The sequence below is a fragment of the Coturnix japonica genome, chromosome 2 (genome assembly GCF_001577835.2).
Source record: "Coturnix japonica isolate 7356 chromosome 2, Coturnix japonica 2.1, whole genome shotgun sequence".
Lineage (NCBI taxonomy): Eukaryota > Metazoa > Chordata > Aves > Galliformes > Phasianidae > Coturnix > Coturnix japonica.
In genome coordinates, this window is record NC_029517.1 from 97,170,210 (window position 1) to 97,192,611 (window position 22,402).

At 41.6% G+C, this 22,402-nt stretch overlaps 1 protein-coding gene across 26 annotated transcripts in view; it reads left to right on the plus strand.

The window, feature by feature from the left end:
• DTNA (dystrobrevin alpha) overlaps positions 1-21,339 on the plus strand; it is a 189,943-nt gene extending 168,604 nt beyond the window's left edge. For 16 of the 26 annotated variants that reach the window (XM_015855521.2, XM_015855525.2, XM_015855519.2 and 13 more), the window contains 7 exons: positions 8-104; positions 1,299-1,319; positions 5,037-5,196; positions 8,472-8,561; positions 9,266-9,434; positions 10,212-10,344; positions 17,831-21,339. In XM_015855521.2, coding sequence (XP_015711007.1) covers positions 8-104; positions 1,299-1,319; positions 5,037-5,196; positions 8,472-8,561; positions 9,266-9,434; positions 10,212-10,344; positions 17,831-17,986 — 826 coding nt within the window. In that variant the 3' untranslated portion in view covers positions 17,987-21,339. Of the gene's footprint in view, positions 1-7; positions 105-1,298; positions 1,320-5,036; positions 5,197-8,471; positions 8,562-9,265; positions 9,435-10,211; positions 10,345-13,644; positions 13,692-17,830 lie in introns of all 26 variants that reach the window. The other 10 variants (XM_015855518.2, XM_032442704.1, XM_032442715.1 and 7 more) reach the window with 3 other exon arrangements.
• The last annotated feature ends 1,063 nt before the right edge of the window (positions 21,340-22,402 follow it).

The following is a 22,402-nucleotide window of genomic DNA, read 5'->3' on the forward strand; positions in this document are numbered from 1 at the left end:
TTCTCAGGCAGCGGAAGGACGAGCTGGAACAGAGGATGTCTGCTCTCCAGGAGAGCCGAAGAGAGCTTATGGTTCAGTTAGAAGGCCTCATGAAACTGCTGAAGGTAAGGAACTGCACTTGGTACTAACAAAGAGGAAGGGCAGAGCCCTTTCCTTTGAGAGAGAGACAAGTGCAGGATTCTGCAGAACTTGGCTGTTTTCATGCTAAATCTTGGCTCTTTGACCTCCCTTTTCTTTTTTTGCCTTTTTTTCCCTTTTTTATCTTTTATCTTCAAATTCAGGGCTTTTAAATGATGATCAGATGATAGGGTTCCTGCAATAGCACATCATCATTATCGTCTACTGCTAAATGGATGGAACAGTAAAGATAGGCTCCATACTATGGAGTAAATAACACAATCATTTGAATAACAGTGTAGCATGATGGTATACAGCCCCGTTTTGCTCATTTGCAGAAGGATTTGACAGCATCTCTGGAATTCAGTCTGTCAGTCTCTGAAAGTGCTTCCCCAGTAACACTTGATCATTTTCATAAATGTAGGAACAAGCCTGTGTTAACGAGATGAAACATACCTCCAGAAAGGATCTCACTTAAAAGCTGAGGTATCAAAACACGTGCACTTTTAAGAGAGGCTTGGGTAAGGTTGAGAGTACACCTTTCTTCAAATCTAGCTCCATTTTTCCTGCTATGCCTCAGGAGAAACAGTGCCAGAAATCCATGTTGAGAGAAAGAATTCTGAATGGTGTGAGAGTGTTTTCCTTTTTGCTATGCCAGATTTAATGAGCACATGGAAATTCTGTGCAGCTTGGGTCAGATGTGGCTCTGATAAAAGCAGAGAGAATTTCAAGGAAATCCATTAAGCAACATGTATTTGCATCAAATGATGTCGGACCCCTTAAATTATTTGCATCTCCTCAGACACAGTCTTCTGCAGCCACAGTGCATTGGTGGCACCTGAGCAACAAGGCCAACCAAACACCCAGCAGATTTTTGCAAGCCAGGGGTAGACAAGATGCTTTTCCATCCATCCATGAAATACTTCACAGCTGCAACTAGTGGTCAGGTCAGCCTGTTGTCATTGCACTGCCTGAACAAAGAGAACATAGAGCTGGAGGTTTCACCAGCTTTCTGCACCCTTTACGCTGTTGTGGTGTTTCAGACTGTTCAGAGATAGGAGCGTCACCTGGACACATGCTCAGCTATCACAGTTTAAGCTTAAATCTGTACTCCACATTTTTTCTTCTATTCCTCTCTTACGTGCTGGTTAATCTAATGTGCTGATCCTCTTTTTCTTTAGGAAGAAGAACTGAAACAGGCAGTAAGTTGCCTACTTACTGGAGACCTCACTAACTCCTGAATGTGATTGTGTTCTTCTCATTTATCTTACTTCCTTTGCTTGAAATGTGTGCATATTCTTTTGACCAAAATTAATATCTTGCACTTCTTTCACACGTTATTTTCAAGTTTGTTGGAGCAGTTTTGGTAATCAAAGCCCTTAGAATGTGAGTCATGACTACAAGGAGTCTTGATCTTTTTCTCACTCTTCTAAATAAGGACATTTATTATGTAAAAAAAACCCAAAACGTTTGTAGTGAAAGCAATCTCGCATATGAATTAAACAGCATTTCCACCACGTTTTGAAAGCGTTTTGAAAATGTAATGAGAACTTTGGAACCATCAGAAAAATGGAACGGAGTTTAAATTAGAACATTGAACTTGAGATCCAGGAAAGTCAAGGCATCGTGTACACATCTTCCAAAGCCTGCAATGAGAGTCACAGTCCTGTTGGGCTTCAGTACAGTTGTAGTTTGTGATTGTTTTCTGTCACCTAAATTTAAAAGGGTTGTTTTAAATTTTAGATGATTTAGTTGGTTCGGAGCTTTTTAGTATTGAAATGGGTCTTGGAGAAATAGTAGGCTACAAAACTCCCTTTTCAGACAGCAGTCTGATTTATAAGTCCAAGAAAGAAATGAAACCTCCAGGTTTCATCAGCAGAAATAGTTAAAAGTACAAAGTATTCTGTCTGTGATACAGCATGCAGAGTTAAAATGATCTTCCATTCACAAAAGAGAAGCTCCCAACGTGAGGAGTTTCCCTATCATACAGAATGTTCAGTGGACAATATAAGTGAAAGTTCATTTGGGGGTTATTATGGCATGTGAATTTTTCTTCACGGAGTAATAGCCGTGCTGAATATAAGGTGATGGTGCTCAGGAATTACGCTCAGTTTCCACGCAATGATCCTCATTACACTGTGCCATTCCGTGATCTGTTGAGAGAAACAAGATTAAATTAATTTCTGGATGAATTCAATTGGAATGAGCCATCTGGCAAATCATCTAACGCTTATGAACTTTCTATTTCTCTGCTGCCCTTCCTTGAGAAAGGATAATGAGTTCTTTATGTCCGTGTAGCTTCTTCACCACCTGACGAGGCTGCAGGACACTTTCACATCTGTGATCCCTGCTCAGCCCCGGCAGAGGGAGCAGTGCACCAAAACTCCTGCTTTCACTCTGAGCCTTTTCTCCTAGGAACACATCATGTTTAGTGAGAGGAAACTTCCTCCTGTCTAGCAAGGGTTAACTTCAAGTCCTTATTACGTTAACTAGAGGTGGCAAATTAATTAAAACACAGGTTTTCCTAAAAGGCAACAAAACACTGACAACTGAAGCCAATTACATCATAAAACCTGAAATTGTCTACATTTTGGTGGTCACTGTCCTAGCTTCTTTTCCAGCGTGTCCTGGTCCTCAGCTGGTATGGCTGGCTACCTTGAGAGCAATTAGGTGCTTGATTTCTCCGCTCAAATTAGCAAGAAGTCACTAATGGTGGTCTCTGATGGTTTCAGAAGCTCCAGCCTATGAAAACTACATTTCACTTGGTAGCCCCTATGCAGGAATAACACTCCTGTCCCACAAATTTGGGCTGAGCTGAAACTGAGTAGAATAAGGGCTCATTTCTCTTTCATCGGGCATTCCCTATTATCCACCTATTTCAGCATTGCCTTCATTACTTCTGTGTGATGTTACCCAAACAATGCATAAATTGAAAAGTTTTTAGCTGGACAGTGAGATCCAAAATCTTCATTCCTTTATGCTTCACAAACACTTTGTTCAAAAACTGAAAGCTTCAGATAAGAAAACACTGTTTATGGTAAACACAAGGTCTCAGCCATAGCTGTAAAGCAAATGCAATGCTAAGCACTGCTGTGCAGCTTTTACATTTCCCTTGTGGGAAAATTCCAGTGAAGGAGTACTGGCAGGCATCTGTTATTTTTAGTAAATATAATGCCTATTATGAAGTCCATTCCTTAAATGTAACTTGGTTATAGGAAACAAATTGCATCCTTTTTTTTTTCCATATTCTCTGAAAGTTCCACTGTAGATGTTTCCCAGAACTATGACCAAAGGCAAAGGGGAGCTGAGGAAAAAGGGCAAGGAAAGGAGGGAACTGGGAACAAGAAATTCTTTAGAAGATCTGTTTGATAGAGGAGTTGAGGCATAGAAAGTTGTAGCTCCCAGATGCCTTGCTTAACGTGCAGGGGATGTGACCTCCAAGAACCTTGGAGCATCTCAAGGGTGCTTTTTGCTCAGCCCCTTGTGGTCCAGAGATCAGTATTGCTGCTTCTGTGGGGACAGATGATTGCAGAAACAGGAGAGCATCTGGCCATTATATATTTGACTTCCCTTTCATCTATCATTTAAATGTTCTAGAACTGATCATTAGAGAAATTTTATATATTAAATCCTTTATTCTCCCATCAGTAATGTGCTTATTCCTCATAAACCTTGATGTCTCTCTGGTGATAATGTCTCTTAGAAAGGGGTGATAGAAATGAACAAATAGCCTAGTGTTCTGATAGATAATTTATGGTTAGGAGCAGGGATTTATAAAAGTCTCAAGGGCAATGCTGCCTTCCTTCCATTATGTCTTTTCTTAGAATATATTTGCCAAGCCTTGTCTAGGCCACTGTTGCAATCACTGCAGGAGTCAAAAGAAATGGCATGGGAGTACTTAAGAAATCCTTCTAAATTCTCAAAATGAACATAGGGTAAGGGAGAGACAGCCCATATGTTGCTTTTCTCTGTAACTGAATAGGCGTACATGTTATAGTTGCTGTGTAAACATTTTCCAGCCACCTCCATCCTCCAGGATTTCAGTTGCTAAGGATGTGTGTTGTTAAGGATGCCCAGCTTGGCATGGGCCTGGACATTCATTTTTCCTTATGTGGACCTGTATTCCCAGGAGCTCTGAAGCAGTCAGGGGAAAGGGCACTTTTGTCTCTTGGTATCACTCACCCTGGTAAAAAGTATTATTTCATAAAGTCTGCTTGAATTTCAACTAAGTGATACTAACCACGAGGTGCTAACAGCATGATATTTTATATGGCTGGTGTGCAAACATGTTAGCTTCCAGCAGCTGAATCCAAAAACAGGATTTGAAATGGCCTCGTCACTGCAGTGTTTTGGGACTGCCCTGGTATATCCTGCAGAGCGAACAATTTAACAGCGTATGATTTAGGAGTGGCTTAAAATAGTTCTCTAGACCCGAATAAAAGGCCTGAGGCTGCGTTATTTATTGAGCATGTCAGCCTTCATGTGGCTGAGAGGCTGTCCAGGACCGGTGGGACTCTGTGAGGAGGTGGAGGGCCCGGTGCCCTCAGTGCAGCATCGCTCCCCTTCTCACCATCAGAATCATTACGTTATGTTTTACCACACATGCATGTGAACCAGGGGAGTGAGTGAGGGTAGGGAGCAGGCCTGTGCTTTGGTGTTCATTAACTCAGATTTATTTATTTGTTTATTTTTAATTTAGCTGCCTGACATTTTCCCGTGTTTTGAGAAAGTCAGATCTTCACTCATATTTTCCTACTTACCGTTTTTCTACACTGAAGCATTGCTGTCTGCAAACAAACAATTGACTCCTGTGCATTTCTTTTTAGCATTGCATAGCCCATCTACAAAGAGCACGATGCCTTTCAGCTGTGGACAAGGGCTCTCACAAGGACTCATTTATCTGCTTGGTTGTTTTGCAGACCCAAGGGGCAGGCTCCCCCCGCTCCTCACCCAGCCACACCATCAGCCGACCCATCCCGATGCCCATCAGGTCTGCCTCTGCCTGCTCCACACCCACCCACACGCCTCAGGACTCTCTGACCGGGGTGGGAGGAGATGTGCAGGAAGCCTTTGCGCAAAGTAAGTCTCATTAGGAGCTGGTCTGAGGTACTTGGAAACCGTTTATACGGAACTGTTGTGTCGTGCGGTTAATGACTAAATGAACTTCTAATTTGCATGCACTGAAACAGAACAAAACAGATATTTTCCCCTCTGTACTCAGCACTGGTGAGGCTGCACCTCAAGTACTGCATTCTGTTTTGGTCCCCTCACTACAGTTAAGTCACTGAAGCCATGGACTGTGTCCGGAAAAGTACAGCAAAGCTGTGAGAGAACTGGGATTGTTCAGCCTGGAGAAAAGGAGGCTCAGGGGAAACATTATTGCTCTCTACAGCCCCCTAAAAGGAGGTTGTGGTGGGGGGGGGTCGGCCTCTTCTCTCTATAACAGCAAGGGGACTAGAGCTGATGGCCTTATGTTGTCCCAGTGGAGGTTCAGGTTGGATATTAGGAATAATTCTTCTCCAGAAGAGCAGTGCTGCAGTGGCACAGGCTGCCCAGGGAGGTGGGGGAGTCACTGCCCCTGGAGGTGTTCACAAACCGTGTGGATGTGGCAGTGAGAGATGTGGTCAGTGGGCACGGTGGGGGTGACTGATGGTTGGACTGGGGGATCTTTGTGGTCTTTTCCAACCTTAATGAATGAGACTGTGATTCTGTGAATCCACAACTGTGTTTCACTGTGAAATATCTACTTTGTCAGCTGTCTCACCTTGCTTTCCAGTCAGGCAAGTAAGCAGAAACTAGACAGCTATGACATTTAATGAATTATTTTAACCAGAATAAGAAGAGTTGTCACTGACCTCAGCAAGGAGTATTTTCAGTGTGTTTTTTTACATGAAGACTGCTAAAGAATATATTCTACAACCATAGAATGAGTTCAGCTAGGAAGAGCTCTGCGGGCCACCACATCTTGCCCCAAGAAAGCCAGATACAAAGTGAGATGCAGTTGTTCAGGACTTTCACCAGCTGAGCTCTGGATGCCTCCCATCGTGTATCTTCCACAGCCTCTGCTCCAGTGTTTGACTTCATCTCTTATGTAAATATTTTGTCCTCACATCTGAGTGTCCCTTGATGCAACCTGTGGCTGTTGTCCCTTGCCCTTTTGCTTTGTGCATCTAAGAAGATCTGACTAGACTAAACAGGAACCGAGCTAGGGAATCTCAGTGAGCCCTTCCACTGATTTTTCTTGTTGCTACTATAGGCTACACCGTGTTTCTCATTCCTCATTCCACTGTCTTGTCAAGTAGCAATAAATTTTCAACTGTTTTGAATTTCTAAGGCCACAGGTTAAGTGATTATGTTGGATGCAATAGAAAGCAAATAGCTCATGTGACCTGAATGAGGAAATAATTCCTTCTTTTTTTTTTTTAGATCTGCTTTATTCTAAAAAATATTTACCTCACTGCATTTCTTTTACTTCAACATTTCTTTTGCCTTGTTTCTGTAGTACAAGTGAAAATGTAAGTGGGACTTTGGAGTTCTCCTGCCAGAGTGAATGTGTGTTTGTTCCTAAGAACCCAGTTCAGCCCTCATGCAGCCCTACCCCTATTCTTCTCCAGGTGCTGTCTCTCTGTATCTTCTAGCAAAGTCGAATCTATAATACAATGAAGAGCTTTCTACCAAAATGTTAATCAGTTCATATATTGAATGTGTTTTATGTAGGTGTAATTCCTAATCCCAGCACACCAGGCTGATGGATACCTCATTTTCTGTGAGAAAAGAAACAGTCAAGACATATTTTACTTTTTCTGCTGTGAAAAAAAAATAAAATAAATGACAGAGGTAAAAAGTTGGGCCGCTAACTCCAGTGTTGTTGTTAAACAATTTATTCCAGAGCTAAGACTATGAGAAATAAGATAGTGGTGACAATAATGTACCCATAAATAACACTAATTTGCCCCAGGCAAATGCTCTTAAAGTATATAAATGTGTTTTATTCAAGAAGGAAAGCAGTATAAAAAGGTAAGTGATCGCATTTAAAAACTGGAGCACTTGATGAATATCTTGCTTTATGTCATTTACCACGTTCCCTAGGCAGGGAGGTCAAAACCACAGAACCTGAAACCAGCTACTCTGTCACATCTTGACATGCTGTGCTCCGTTCTGCACTGCGCCAGCAGAGACCTGCCTCCATATACAGAATGCAGACAAGCCATATTTAAAGCACCATTTCTCTTGCTTTTTTACTCTGTAGAGTTTGCCATAGTTTAGAGATACAAATCCAAGACAACTTTAGGGAGGGACTTGGATATCTGAGTGTTCCTGTGTATGTGTGAGAGAGATTAACCGCTTTGATTTACACTCCAGGAATCGTCTACTAACAGCAGTATATTAAAAATAACAAAATAAAAATAAAAATAAAGGAGTAGGAAAAAAACATTAGGGTTTGGAGCTTTTTAAATATGTTATTTTACATTCAGCCCATTCTGAAGAATCTACAGCAATTGAATCCTGCACGTTCCTGTGAATAAAGCAGTCTGGAAGACATGAGGTTCTGTGGGATATACTGATTATTCGGCCACAATAGGAGCTATGTTTGGGATCTGGGGGAGTGAAACATACGTTACCAACAGCCTGCTCCTAGGGAAGGAGTTTTTCATGCAGCTCACAAGAATCCTTCATGATTGATGATTAAGGGAATATTGCCAGGTCCAGCGGGGAAGCACTTCTAGATTCATTATTAAAAAGAGTTTAAAAGCAGCCTGGGGCTGTTAAGAGAGGCAATAGTGCTTCTTTTATTAAAAAAAAAAAAAAAAAAAGTAAATTATGAATTATACAAAAAAATCCTTCAGCCAGAGCAGAGGCTGAGAGGGAGCAGAGTAGGAAAATCCATATCAATCTTGATGAGGTCAAGTGTGTTTCTTCAACATTTGCCATAATTATCTGGCAAATACCTAGCAATAATGGTGTCATTAAACAGAACTGTGGGAACTTATAGAAAACACTTCATTTCTTTCCTCCTCCCCCACAGACATTTTAAATGAGTTCATGCTGGATTTAATCTTGCAGGCCTGGTCTGCTGGTGTCACCGCACAAATGCAAGCTTGATGGCAATGAATAATCTCCACATATCTGGCATTGTGATTAAATGAAGCATGAGGGGAGGCTTATGCTTTTGCATAGAGCATAAGTAAATGAGGCCATTCTGCAGAGAACTCTTCTGCACGTGTACCTCGTAAGGTCTTTGATACCGTGAATCATCACAATGGCAGTTTTCAGCAGGGTTAACACTGCTTTGAACAGGAAAATATGTGTCTTGTGAAGAATATTAACACTGTTTTGTCTGTCTCTTGCTTCAGGTGCAAGACGAAACTTAAGAAATGATTTGCTGGTGGCAGCAGATTCAATCACCAACACGATGTCTTCTTTGGTAAAAGAACTAAATTCTGGTGCGTGAGGCTGAAGAGGGTGGATAGTCAACACATTGATATTTCATATATATATTTGTAACAAATGAGAGCTAAGAGCATACAGACCAACAAAGGAAGTAGTATAATGTAGTTTCAAAGCTTCTTATGCTTATAGAAAAAGAAGTCTCCAAATAACAGTTTCAGAATTCAGGAGTTTTGAAAGCCATAGTTGTAAAGATACAGATGAAGGCAACAAAAATTCATTGAGAAGTTTGCCCCTTGTTTCTTAGGGAAATGGCCTTTTCAGGGAATGGTTGTACCTGAAAGAAAACATCAGTGGCTGTGAAAGCACCCTGGTTGATGCCAACTTTCTATTCCATAAAGAGAAGTTTCCATTTAGAGAGATGACTGGGGTGGCATGGAAGAGGGATTTCAGTCTCTAGAAATTGCAGTCAATATAGAGCATGTAGAAACTTTTGTAAAATGCAGTATATAGTATACTCATAAAAATATTATCTAATGAGCTAAATAAGCAAAAGCTTCACTATTCTGTCCCACCACAAGAAGAAGACAGCCAGATCTACAGATACATGTAGAATAGTATTCTACTATTTTCTACTGCATTCACTGTGATGAGTTGACCACCCTAAGCTGGAAAGACAGAGAAAGGTTTAGAGGAATAGACTGGCACACTTGATCTTGTGAAAGTTAAATGGAAACATCTCTCAACTTTGCTTTCACAGAAGTGGGCAGTGAGACAGAAAGTAACGTGGATTCTGAATTTGGACGGACTCATTTTGATGACCTTGTTCCATCTCCAACATCTGAGAAGGCTTTCCTTGCGCAGATCCATGCCCGGAAGCCAGGGTACATCCACAGTGCTGCTGCCACTGGATCCATGCGCAGTGACATGTGGGTACCTGCTCGATTCACCTTTGTAATCTCATTCTTTTTCTGCTGAAGACAGTATGCAGCATGAAATATTTTCTCACCCTCTCAACTATTTGAATACCCAAAAAAGCCTAAATCCAAATGAGGACAGCTTTATGAATAGACAGTAGTAAGCTACTGTTTTCAAGTAAGTACACTTGAAAGTCCAGAACTTTGAATGCCTTCAGGTGTGAGTTGTCTCATGTCAACTCTGGGACACTCAGGCAGTGGGGAGACTGTGGGACAGCTGTGCCCCTTAATATGCTCTGCAATCCCAATCCCTGCTTATCCAGACCTAAGAACCTATTGGAGCACACTGAAAAAAGAAATAGTGTTTTTTAGGTGGGTTTTTTTTTTTTTTTCTGGGGAAGACAGAATGCTTTTTTACTGACCGACTCAATTGATCAACAAACCAATTTATTTTTAGAACCAGAATCATATCAATAGGCATCCTTCCAGTTATTTTTAGTTCAGTCTCTTACTCTTTATTTTACTCTCAAAGTAGTTGTTGAGGACTCATTTCCATACACCCAAAACACCTTCAGCAGAATATGCCCTTTGGTCTACCTCATCAATACAAGACCATTGGAAAGAGCAAATATCAGCAGTGTTTTCCACTTCCAGGACATTTTTACTTGGTAGTAAACAGTGCTGGAGCAGAGGTTTCCTGCTGTCCTCAAACTTTGCAATAGAGGAAGGTTGTTATTCATTCTGAATGTCATTCATCTCAGGAGCCTGTTTGTGAATAATCATCTTTAGGGTTACAGAAGACGGAGATCCTTTTGTCAGAGCAGATGATGAAAATTATGAGAATGACTCTGTCCGCCAGCTGGAGAATGAACTGAAGATGGAGGAGTACCTGAAGCAGAAGCTGCAGGATGAGGCGTACCAGGTGAGAAAAGGAGCTGACCATACCACTCCATAAACAAGAAATAATTACATGCCAGACCTGCCCAGAGCCCTTGTTATCCTGTCCTGGGCCCTGGGGTGTGATCTCTTCTCAGTCACTAGAGCAGCCATATTCAAATAATAATAAGAGTTGCAGGGCCTGGAAGGGACCTTCAGAGACCATCATGTCCAACCCCCTGCTGATGCAGATTCTCTACAGTAGGTCGCACATGTAGGCATCCAGACAGATCTCAAATATCTCCAAAGGAGACTCCACAACCATTCTGCACAGCCTATTCCTGCGTTCTCTTACCCTTATTGTAAAGTTCTTCCACATATTTGTGTGGAACTTCCTGTGTTCCAGTTTTTGGCCATTGCTCCTTGTCCTATCACTACACACCACTGAAAATAGTCTGACCTCATCCAGATGCCTCCCACACTTTAGATATTTATAAACATTGATTAGATTCCCTGTTTTCTGTTCTGTAGGCTGAGTAGGCCCAGGTCTCCAACCTTTACAAAAACTCCAAAATTCTGAAAACTGCTACTGTTCTCTTCTGTAGGCATGTGTGAATGTAGCTTCTGTGCATGCACTCCTGAAGCACACAACCGTATCCTTATCCTTATCCTAACTTTATCCTTACCAAGGCCCTCAGGTGGGCCAGAATTGCCTCTCACCTTGTTCTTTGCCAGTTTTGCCTACATCATTTAGACCTCCATGCTCCATACCACAGAGGCTGGTTCGTGGTATTAAGCCAAACTCTTGTTATATTTAGATTTTGTTTTCCACCAGTAGTTGAAAACATTCATAATGGTTTCTCCACTCTGAACTGAAGTTTAAATACAGTCTGTGTGTCATTGTCATTTTCAGGATCTGGAAGGGAGGAGAGGGTCTGGAATGAATTATATCCTAGAGAACCAAGTATTCAGTAAGCATATAGTATAGTGGAGCCTGGGGATTTGTCATTAAATACCCCCTGAGGAAGTTTTCAAAGGGCGTTTGTTCGAGAATCTGAGAAAAGCTAATTTGACAGAGGGGTCTGGAATTCTGTAGATATCCTGTCCTGCCTGTGCAGCAGTCTCCATTTCTGCCTGCTGTAGTAAATTATCACAATTTTTTAAGTTATTCTGATTTGGATCATACTAATATAAAACTCACTTTCTGCACAGAGACCAACTGTGCAGAAATCAGATTCAAAAGCACCTTCCAGATGGGAGATTTGCTGGTAGTTTTTCTGTAGTGCCTACTGATGGTCGCTTTGGAGACAAGATCCTGGGACTGACAGGCTCTTGGCCTAATAAAAAATGACAGTTCTTTTAGTTGCCTCTTCTGTAAAGCTGCTAGAATTAATTATTCTTAAAAAGTTCATTGTTTCATGTCAAAATTGCAGGTATTTTTGAGGTTGATGAGCATTTTGGGGGAACTTGTTTGCCTCAGTCTGCTACAGGCTCGTGGTAACTTGCCAGAACTCATTGGATTGCAAAGGTCGCTAAGGACATGATGACAGCAGCAACAGTATTGTTGTGGGATATATATACTAAGGCAGTGTATACTAACAGTGGATGACATGGGGTGGTTGGTTTTTTTTGTCACATTTTTTTTAATCCAAGCTAGGAAATGACAAAGATGACAGTCTTTAAACTTCTGAGATTCTTCTGATGTAGCAGAAAGTAACTGTCAGTTACTGCGGAGTACATCAGCAGTGACAACTATCAAGCACCAAATAATAAATGTTATTATTGCTGGTAAAAATTCTTTTTGTGGAAGGGGTAATAGGCCAATTTGACTGAAATTTGATTAGGCTATGGAAGTACAATATACAGTGATGGTGTTACGTGACACACGAGTTACATTTTGTGCACACGCAAAACTGAGAACATGAGTACAATGCAAAATAAGGGTATTCCTTGTGTAGTAGAAGTTGCAAATGTTGCTAAATAGACCTGGATGTTTCTCTTGCTTCAGTGAAAAATAGTACTGTCTTTCAACAACATTCACAGAAGGGGAGGGGATCTCCCTGATGATGTCAGAATAAGATTCGAGCATAGGTGAGCCAAGACTACACCGAGATGAACAGAAATGTGTTCACTGAGGCAATAGAAAATCCTTATTCAGACAAGTTCCATTTAAGAGAATTTTTCCAAAAGAAATTTTGTACTGTACTCCACTGTCTATCACGTTGAGAGCTCCTATCAGGCAATTATTTGATAGCAGTAACTTATAAGTAAAAACTATTTTTAGTTGATAACCACAGATTCAAAGGATGCAATGTGTGTGAGAAGTCCTTTCTACAATATCTGATGCCCTTTCGGTTATGGAAGATGTTTAAGCAAGCAAAATTATGTGTGAATATAGTAGCAAGCACTAGGATGACTGGGAGGTGGTTGGGTAATATCACATATTGCTCCTAAGACATATGCTTTTGCTTTGGCTTGCTCACTGTGCTAGGCAGCTGGTTTGTGGTATTTTATTATGCTATTCCTTTTTCCACTGTTGTCACTGGTACTTCCTAAAGACAAAGCCGTGGCTTGCTTTGCACTTATTGTTTTTAGGGTATCCTACTGAACAGTGGCCAGGTAAACTATTCTCCTTGTTCATCCAGCCATTGGAATTTATTACAGGCTATTTTACTGTTTGTACTTGCATGTGCACTGAATTCATCTGGATAGCTAAAAAATTAACTGGTGGCTGTAGCTGTCATAATGCAGTTGTCAGCTGAGGTAATCTGCAAGGGAGAACTCCTACTGAGGTTACTGAATGGTAACAATATGGCAAGAGTTCTTACTTTATTAAACATCTCACTTTTTGTAAAAGCAGCACATTTAGAAAAATGTGTAGATGTAGCCTTGCATGGAAAATGTTTGGTCAAAACCCACTCTTGTTATTTTGTGTCACCTTGTCTTCAAGCAAGATTTTCAGGCGAAACTCTAAATTAGTAAAGTGAGCAGAGCACTTAGGATGCACCAGGGAATCTGGGACAGGCAACCTCAAAGGAGGCTTCTTTCTCTTTTTCTGATGCATGTTGTAAATAACAACTATTTGTACCAGAAAAATCACATTTAGTACACAAGTGTAAATGCTAACAGTGCTGATGCTCCCACTTCTGTTAGCAGTTGTGTTCTTGTTACAGTCTTTTGCTGGATGTGTTGTGTAAGGCACTTTCCATTGGGTTTTTTTTCTGGGTCCGTAATTACAGCCTGTATTTCTAGGCTTGTGCATGGCTTTCTTCATAATAATACACTACCTGGCTGCTCACTGGCTTAATTTGTCATGTTCTTGTTTTCTATCCTTTGTTATCTGCAGGTCAGTTTGCAAAGTTGAGTGCAATATCCTTCTCTCTCTCCTCTCAAGTAAGTATCATTATAATTCAGAAGAATGTTTGGAATGAATCCTCGTAACGTATTGCAGTTGCAAAGCATCTTGTATTACCAAGTGTATGTGATGATGCTGTTTCTTTCTTCTTTTAACCTGTATTAGAATGTCTAAAAATATCACCAAATCATTTCTAATAATCCATTTGGAACCAAAGGCTCATGTTATGCCACCGCCCTTTTCATCTTTTCCATCTGTTGGCCACAGAAGTGAGAATGCAGAGTTTTCTTCTCTGGGGATGATGACAAGTATATTAGCCAGTGCGGAGGAAGTATATACAGAAGATAAGAAATCAGAGATTTCAGGATTTCAGGAGACCTGAGTTTATTTTTTGCAGTGGTTGAGTCTTCCTAGTATGACTGAAATAATTCATTTCTGGCGAGACCAGAACATCTGCTGTAGCGTGGGAAACAGGAGTTAGGCAAACATCAAAGAAAGCAATCCACCAGCTGCTTAATTGTAGAGGTGTCTTCAGATGTGTTGCGGAGGTTTAAAGTGCCCCAGTGCAAAGTGCAAGGTACCCATGTACTAGCTGGAGTCTGGCAATTCAGAGATAAAACAGGATAGTTTATAAGTTCCCTGCTGGCCCATTTTCAGGTCATGTTCTTCACACGTGTCAGCCTCACTGAGTTTAATGCCAAATTCAGTCATTGCATTTTCACTTGGAAACAAAGACAAAGACTATTTTTACGAAGCAGCCTGTTATTCTGAACATTTCCCTGGGAAATGGGAGACCACGGGCTTACTTCTTGCCTCATCTAAATCTGTGGTCTGCTTTTCTGACTTCCAAGGAAAAATGCAGTCCCCTGCAGTGAGGGGTCCACTGTCCGCCAGTGGTGGGAGCAGAGTGGTGTTCAGACCAACAAAACCAGCAGTCTGCACTATGCCAGCTAGAGCAGAAATTCTTCTTGCTGCGTTTTGGTTGTTGTGCTTTATGCTGGAGCTGCCAGAATTTCAGGAAAGGCTGAAACTCTCCTTATTTAGATGGCAATTTTGATAGCAAAATTTGACCCTACTTCAAGAGTTTTACAAGTCCTGGTGGTACTATGATTTGAATAAATCAATAGTCAATAATGATACAGTCAATAGTGTATTGCCTTTATATATGAGACGGAAATCCAGTATTGCTTCTAGTGGTTGGCAGACCCTGCCCATGGCAGGGGGTTTGAAACCATATGATTTTTAAGGTCTCTTCCCACTCAAGCCATTCTGTGGTTCTGTGATTTAAAGCTCATGCACTAAGGCTCATTCCTAGCATGGGCTTCAAGCCAGAAGCTTAGGAGCTTATAGAGGTGTGGGTACTCTGTTTGGTTGGGCCCTCTGGAGGCCCAGTTCCAACATGAGATCCTGTCAGGCATAGCTTTGTCTTTCAAAACTTGAAGACCTCCCTGGATGGAGATTTCACCACCTCTCGGGGCATCCTGTGCCAGTGTATCACCTCCCTCCTCGTGTTTTACACCGAAGTCCAACCCGAACCACCCAAAATGCAGTTTGTCTTTTTTGTATAGTCTATCACTATCAAGCAGATTTTGACTTTGTTATCATGTAACTTCCCCCCAGACAGATGCGATGCTAACCGATCCTCCTTTTCTGACCCTGCCTGAGGATAAGCAAGCCTAATTTCTTCAACCCTGTCTTCGTAAGACAGTGATCCAGTGATGGAGGCGCAGTTTACAAACCCTGGATGAACTAATCACATCAATAAGGCATAATCCAATAGAAAAACCATTTGATTCAGTGTCTCTTTATGTTGTTTTGGTTTTTTCTTACCAAAGAAATGCATAAAAAAACAACATTATGTGAGCCATCCCATTTGAAAATGGCAGGAGGCTGGCAGCACAGCACTTCTAAAACTGTGTGCTACTTTGGAAGCTATTTTTTGTTCCTCCTCTTTATTTTTTCTTCTTAAATCCTCCTCTTCTTAGCATGTAGGTGTAAAAAAGCTGTAAGGGAACTGTGACCAAGTTAACTGTGAAGCAGAAGCTTTAGTTTTTTTAACTGAGTTTTAAAATTACACAAGTGAGAGGAATGCGTTTTGAAAATCTCTGAATGATATGTAGCAGAAAAGAGCCTGTGGATTCGGTTATAAAAAAGACTAAGAAACAGCTTTTGTAATATGACAAATTGGAATTGATTCTGGCATTTCCAAAACACTGCCATCAATTTGGAGTTGTGAGGTTCATCATTGCTCATTTTTTCTTTTGTGGAAACCTCTCTATCACAGTGCTGGACATGAAACAGAGACAGGTCATGAAAGAATGTGGGGAACCCTCACCCCACTCAAAAAGTAGTTTATCCAGGAAATTAGAAACAAAACCAGCTTCTTGTCAGTGCTATCAGCGCATCCTCATGTGTCCAACGTTCCACAAGCCATTCTTGCTTTACACTTATGGTTATAAAGATTCCTTTAAGAAGTATGAGATGTACCTGCATTTACCTTTAAATTAACCTTTAAATTGATTCAATAAAAATTAGTGTCACACAGCTGAGAACTGACCTGTGCTGTGGCTTTTGGTTGTGTTTTTTGGCTGTACTGTAAAGAACAAAGTGTTCATTTATGAAGCTTTCCAAATTAGTTTGCACAATTAAATGGTGCAGATCCACACCTGATTTTTAAAACCTGTTGCTTAAAATATACGTCAGAAATTCTTTGTGAGCCCCTCATTACACTTGCAAAGCAGGTTTCCTTTTCATTCATCAACAGAATGTTAATGTTAAGTCTTCTGTAACTGCCTGACACAGGGAGATACTAAATTAAGATCATCATAGCATTTGACACACTTAGATATTAAGGAATCGGATGGAAGCATTTGTGCTTGAATAATTAATACAATCAAATGGTGCCAGGAAGAAGAAGTAAGCTAAATTACCTGACCTTTCTTGATTCATCAGGTTTCATTTAATTCTTCTTTGCTGAAACCACTTGCATTTCTTCTCTCATCTGGTAGACCAGCTTTATTCCTGAACTGAGCAGAAAAGAATTCATTTCGGTGGAGTTTGGTCTTTTATGCTGTTACTGTCAGATCTCACGCAGTGTGAACTGGTGATCTCAGGCTGATCAAGAGGACTGAAAGGGGATGAGAATACAGTGCCTTTAGGATAGATATGCCAAAAGGAAACGGTTGCAGGTCCTGATGTAGTTCACGGGGAGCCTTGGTTGCCTACTGAGCATTTTTCGTTATCAGCTGAATATCATATTTAGTTATTCTTCAGGACACAACAAAAGAATAAATTGGCATGACAGTGATTCTGGGCTGCTTATGATGTGTTGCACTCAGAATTGCCCTCTGAAGTAACCGCATTTCTTTGAAGTCATAGTAAAATCTACCCAAGCCTATATGGGGGTGGGATATTTTCACAAGTGGAGGCTCGTGGTGGCAACTGGCAAGTGGCTGTTAATGGAATGGCTCAGGACCCTGTGCTCAAGGGAAATAATCCATGGTAGAGAAAACTGTAAGGGTAAAATGGAAGGGGAAGTGGAAAGATCAGCAAATTTGTGTTAATGTCTGTTACCCTTGCATTCTACATGAAAAACTCAGAACAGTCTTCTCACCATGGTAAGAAGAAGAGGCTCAGGGGAGACCTTGTCACTCTCTGCCATGCCCTGAAAGGAGGTTGTGGCAAGGTAAGGTCAACCTCTTCTCCTCAGTAGCAGCAGTTGGACTAGAGGGAATGGCCTTATGTTGTCCCAGTGGAGGTTCAGGTTGGATATTAGGAATAATTCTTGTCCAAAAGAGCAGTGAGGCAGTGGCACAGGCTGCCCAGGGAGGTGGAGGAGTCACTGCCCCTGGAGGTGTTCACAAACCGTGTGGATGTGGCACTGAGAGATGTGGGCTAGTTAACATGGTGGGGATGGGCTCATGGATGGCCTAGGAGATCTCGGTGGTCTTTCCCAACCTTAATGACTCAAGGATCGATTCTGTGACTCACCTGGGCAGAATTTCTTTTTCTTTTTGATTGTTTCAGGCATAGCCTCAAGAGTTTTCCAGCTCCTCCCTTTCTCTGTCAAGCAGCCTGTTCTCACTCCACTTGTAGGTGTGCTTGCATGGCTGTGTACACACATGCAGTGTCTTCCACTGGCTCTTCTTTAAAACTTTCCCCAATCGTTTCTCACCAGGCAAGCTGCAGCCAGACAGACAACGAGAGCTACGTAAGAACTGATGACGAGGAGAGCTGCTTTCGGACAGATGATGAGGAAAGCTTAGCTGCAAACTTCACAGAAGAATGGAACCAAGAGGTGCAGCGTCTCTTGACAAAAAAATCACATAACTAAGTTCTGAGGACTGTAGCACAGTACTTTTGTTCTAAGAGTTGTAGTTTGTAGATGTGTGTTTTGACAAAAGACTTTCATTTAAAGCTAACTTATATTAGCTACATCTTCTGTAACATGGCTCATTACCAGTGAAGAGTACAGACTGAAGTGCGTACTGCTGTTACAAAGGATGGCAGTATTAATAACTCACATAAACCCTTTGCACATGATATTGAACCTGTTCAGTTTACAACGACGATGCTGTTTATAGATGGAAATTTGATTTCTGAATACTTTGAGATTTTAGTAGATCAGTTTACTATACACTGTACATTTGTTTTTCCACGGAAGAAATAAAAAGCTGCGATTACGCATTAACACAGAACAGTTATACTCCTGAGTGTGTATATATCTAGTAGCCCAAAAATCAAAGTACCGGACTATATTTGCAATTTGTTTGCAAGTCTTTCAATTAAGGCTTATACAAAATGTACTAAACCCATAATGGTAACATAACTAATAGTAACGATTTTAAAAATCTCTAATTTAGGGCTAATGTGTAACTTAGGAATGTTTCTTTCAAAATAATCTAACAAATCAGCCATAGAAGTTAGTGTAAATATTTTTTTTCCAAATAGATACCATATACAAAAGGTGACATTCAAATGATATAGAATCTAGTTTTTAAATCAGCACAGATCTTCTTAAAACTGTGAACTATGTTTTGAAATACTCGTTACTAAACCACAGGTGCCATAAGATCCCTGAACTGACTGATGTTATGTATAATCTTCCACGGTATTGTTTCATTGATGTTTTAGCTTTAGTAAGCATGTGTTCAACAAATCGTCTCTTTCCATTCCTCTGCCCCTCCGACTCACCCGCCCCATTACGTTATTTTTGAGGCCTTCAGCTTTAAATGTACAGGCTTAAAGTGCGCTTGCAACTGTTCTCTTTTGATTTCCGAATGTGTATTGCCTTAGCCAGCCACCAGATGTTCTGCATGCACTCTTGGAAATGCGTGGTGAGACTCTTTCAAAGCTGGATGGAGAATTAGCTATCAGTGGAAAACACAGGAGAAGCAGTGGGTTTTCTCAAAAGGACAGGCCAACATGTACAGAATTGGAGTTTTGTCCATTTTTGTAACTCAAGTGTAAAGGCATTTCAGGAGAAAGGGGACATATCCGGCTGTTTGGGATTAGGAAGCAAGACTGCTAGCTAAGAAGTGTTTGTTCAGCTGTTACTGCAAAGCGAAGGGGCAGTTCTGAGCAGGGACAGACACAAAATAGCTAGAATATCTCCCGCACAACATGTTGCTTGGAAATAAAGCTTGCACCTGTATGGCAGGCCACGGACTTTGACTAGTTCTAAAGCCGTGTCCCTGGAGCCAGCCCAGGGACAGCTAGACCAGAAGCAGGGTGGGAGCGTCAGCAGAAGGCAGCACGTTGGATGCACAGCCCAATGGAGAAGCGCAGTGCGTTAGCCTGGGACGACCTCTGGGCAGATGTAACTTTACTGCACCCGTACAACGTCGCTGCTTCCGAAGTGACACTGTGTAGCAGCCCTGAGAACAGTAACGTTTCATACAGGTATTTCACACCAGCACAGTTTGCCTACAGCAAGTGATCAGTTACCAATCTGGAGCAGGTGAACATGGTTTGTCTGTCCTCTCTCGTGGTTACGTGGATGTGTGCTGCCATATTTACACGAGATTGCTGTGTGTAGCTCAGCCCTGTTGACTTGATGCTTTCATGCACTCTCCAGGCTTATGGCTGTTTCCCTGGGCACAATGTGTTAGGGGGATGAGTATCTGTATGAAAGAGCTGCTGCCATATTTCACTTTCATATCGCATTATCGCTTATGCAGATCGTTTATCCATACCTCCTGGCATATCTGGGCTTGGTCTCAGACATCCAGACAGATTCTGAGGCATCCAGATGCCCTCGTGTAAACTTTTCACTTCTTCAGCCACTGGTCCTTTCCCTGGGATATGTGCCGGCCTGGCAAGGCTGGCCCCGTATCCTGATGGCCCTCCTCCAGCCTCCTCTCAGGAATGGGTGAGCCTCCACTAGTGCCTAGCACTCCACATTTAGAGCTACTCCAGTGAATCTGTAGATGTTGCTGTCAGCTCAGGATTCCAGTTGAACATTTCCTGAACAGAGATAGAACAAACAAGTTAGAACACAGCTATGTGCAATGGCTGACTAATTCAACCCATGTCATGTTTAACTGTACCCAGAGTAGTAGCTCCCTCCCATCATCTTCATGTCTGTGATCATTATCACTATGCTTAAAATAGACACAGTAGAATAAATCCATCGCAAGGGCTTCCGGACTAGGAGCAATGAGGGAAGCTGGGGAACGCACGCCTTTCTGTCAGGCTGGTGTCAGTGGGGCCATCCCCAGCAGAGCTCTCGGTCCCTGCCGCCCTGGAGCTCCGAGATGAAGTACCCCTCACTCGGCTCTCCAAACATCTATTTTAAGCATTTCCCAACTGTCAGGCTGGCTACATATTCACCCAGCTGGTCTTTGTCTGCTTGTTGAATATTATTTTGATTGTGGTTTGCGGTCATTAAAGCAAACAGAGTTACAGAAGAGGTCCTCGGCGGGGGCCTTTTCTTAGCTTCCAATGGCCCACCACAGCAGTCAAAACTCTGGGTGGTTTTTACTGTCACTGGAGGGAACCAGTGGTTTGGATTCAGGAGACAGGGATGTGAAGATATATAGGGTCCTCGAATGTCCAAAGCGAAGGTGGTGAATGGGTTGTCTGTAAGTAGTAATGTTAACTAAACTGCATAAAAAGGTGTGTGGCCTTTGTTGTGATATAGTATGTATTTTCTTATATGCATGAGCCAAATTGTTGCATCATGATGATTTATCATGTGTGTCTGCCTTTACTTTTGGTCATCTTCTCCCATCTTTATTGGTTCTTGGCAATTGCTGTAGATAGACTTTGTAAATATTGCAACCTCGGGTTGCTGTAATCACGTTGGTTCAATTCAGCAGACGGAGCTGCGAACAACGAGTGCTCCACTGTGTCCTGAAGGCAAAGGGCATTTTTACCTTTGAACCAAAACCAAATGTACGAAGAGTTACATCTTGAGGCTACTAACTGCAAGACGTTTTTAAAACTACTGTACTTGACACCACTTGAGACAGATATGGAGACACTAAAGATGTCACAATATTCATTGGTATTGTAACAGAACTGCTATTGTATGGGTTTTTTTGTATTGCTGTTAAGTATTGTTTTGTGTGTGTGTGTTGGAACCTACTGGGGACATGTTATATTTTGAAGTGATTAAACTATTTAATTGTGTGTCTATATTTTGGAATGGAATTATTTCTTCATTAAAAAGATTTTTAAAAGTAACGTACGGAGCATCGTGTTTGTAGCTTGTTTTGGTTTCGAAAGCCCATGGAGCCCAAGGACAGGTGTTTCCTATAGTCCCCCTGTGGTGCTGTGAGCAGCCCTCACTGGCTGTCTAGTTAATTACACCAGAGTGGGCTCTCTTAGAATGAAAATGCTATCAGTGTGTCAAAAATATCCTGTAATTCTTATCGCGGAGTGAAATAGCCCAGTATCTGGGAAGTGGATAAAACCCAGTCTCCTCCTTCCAAGCTGCCTGCTGTGGTAACCTATAAATCAGTGAGGTTTATTTGCCCTAATTCCCCTGTCTACACGGTGGCATTCTTCAGTAAAGGTGATCATTTTACATTGTGAACTATTTGCCAGATACTCTGAACTTTGCCTCCACAATCCCAGACCAAATTCGTATTCTCAGGGTTTTAATATGTGATGACATATTGTTGGCTCATGAGGATAACTCTGTTTTATCCATGCTTAATCTCAGTTTGCTGTATTTCTTCCTAACCCACAGTCAGTCTATGGCCTGTGGGGAACAGAGGAGCCACTGGAAACTAATTTATAGGCACAGGCTGCTTCTCTGTTGCCTCTTGGTTGCTCTACCTTCTGTTCCCCATGAGGAAAATGGACTCGTATCGGAAGGAGTAAATTGGTTTCATTTGCTAAAGGAAATGAATCAGAGAATAAGATTAGAATATAACAAGATTAGAGCAGAATAAGAAAAGAATAAGAACAGTTGTCTTTAGGTCTGGGTGCGTCTCAGAGGCCTCTTGCCCAGCAGTTGCCTCATAAGCAGTCCATGCGGTGTGAAGCCTTTGGTATTCTGGAAGAGAACATTTCAGGAATATGAGGTTAAGTATATCAGAGAAATGGGTTCAGTGAGGGAGGAAGGAGAAATCTCACATCTTCAACCAGTTTTGAGAGATGGAGCTAACATAGAATGGAAGGGAAGTAGAAGGTGTCCTGCAGGTTCATTGTGCAGGCTTTAGGATAAGGTCATTACTGCCAAAGACTAAAAGAATGGGCTATGCAGAAGAGTAGCTGCTGTTATGTGTCTTAGAGTGAACCA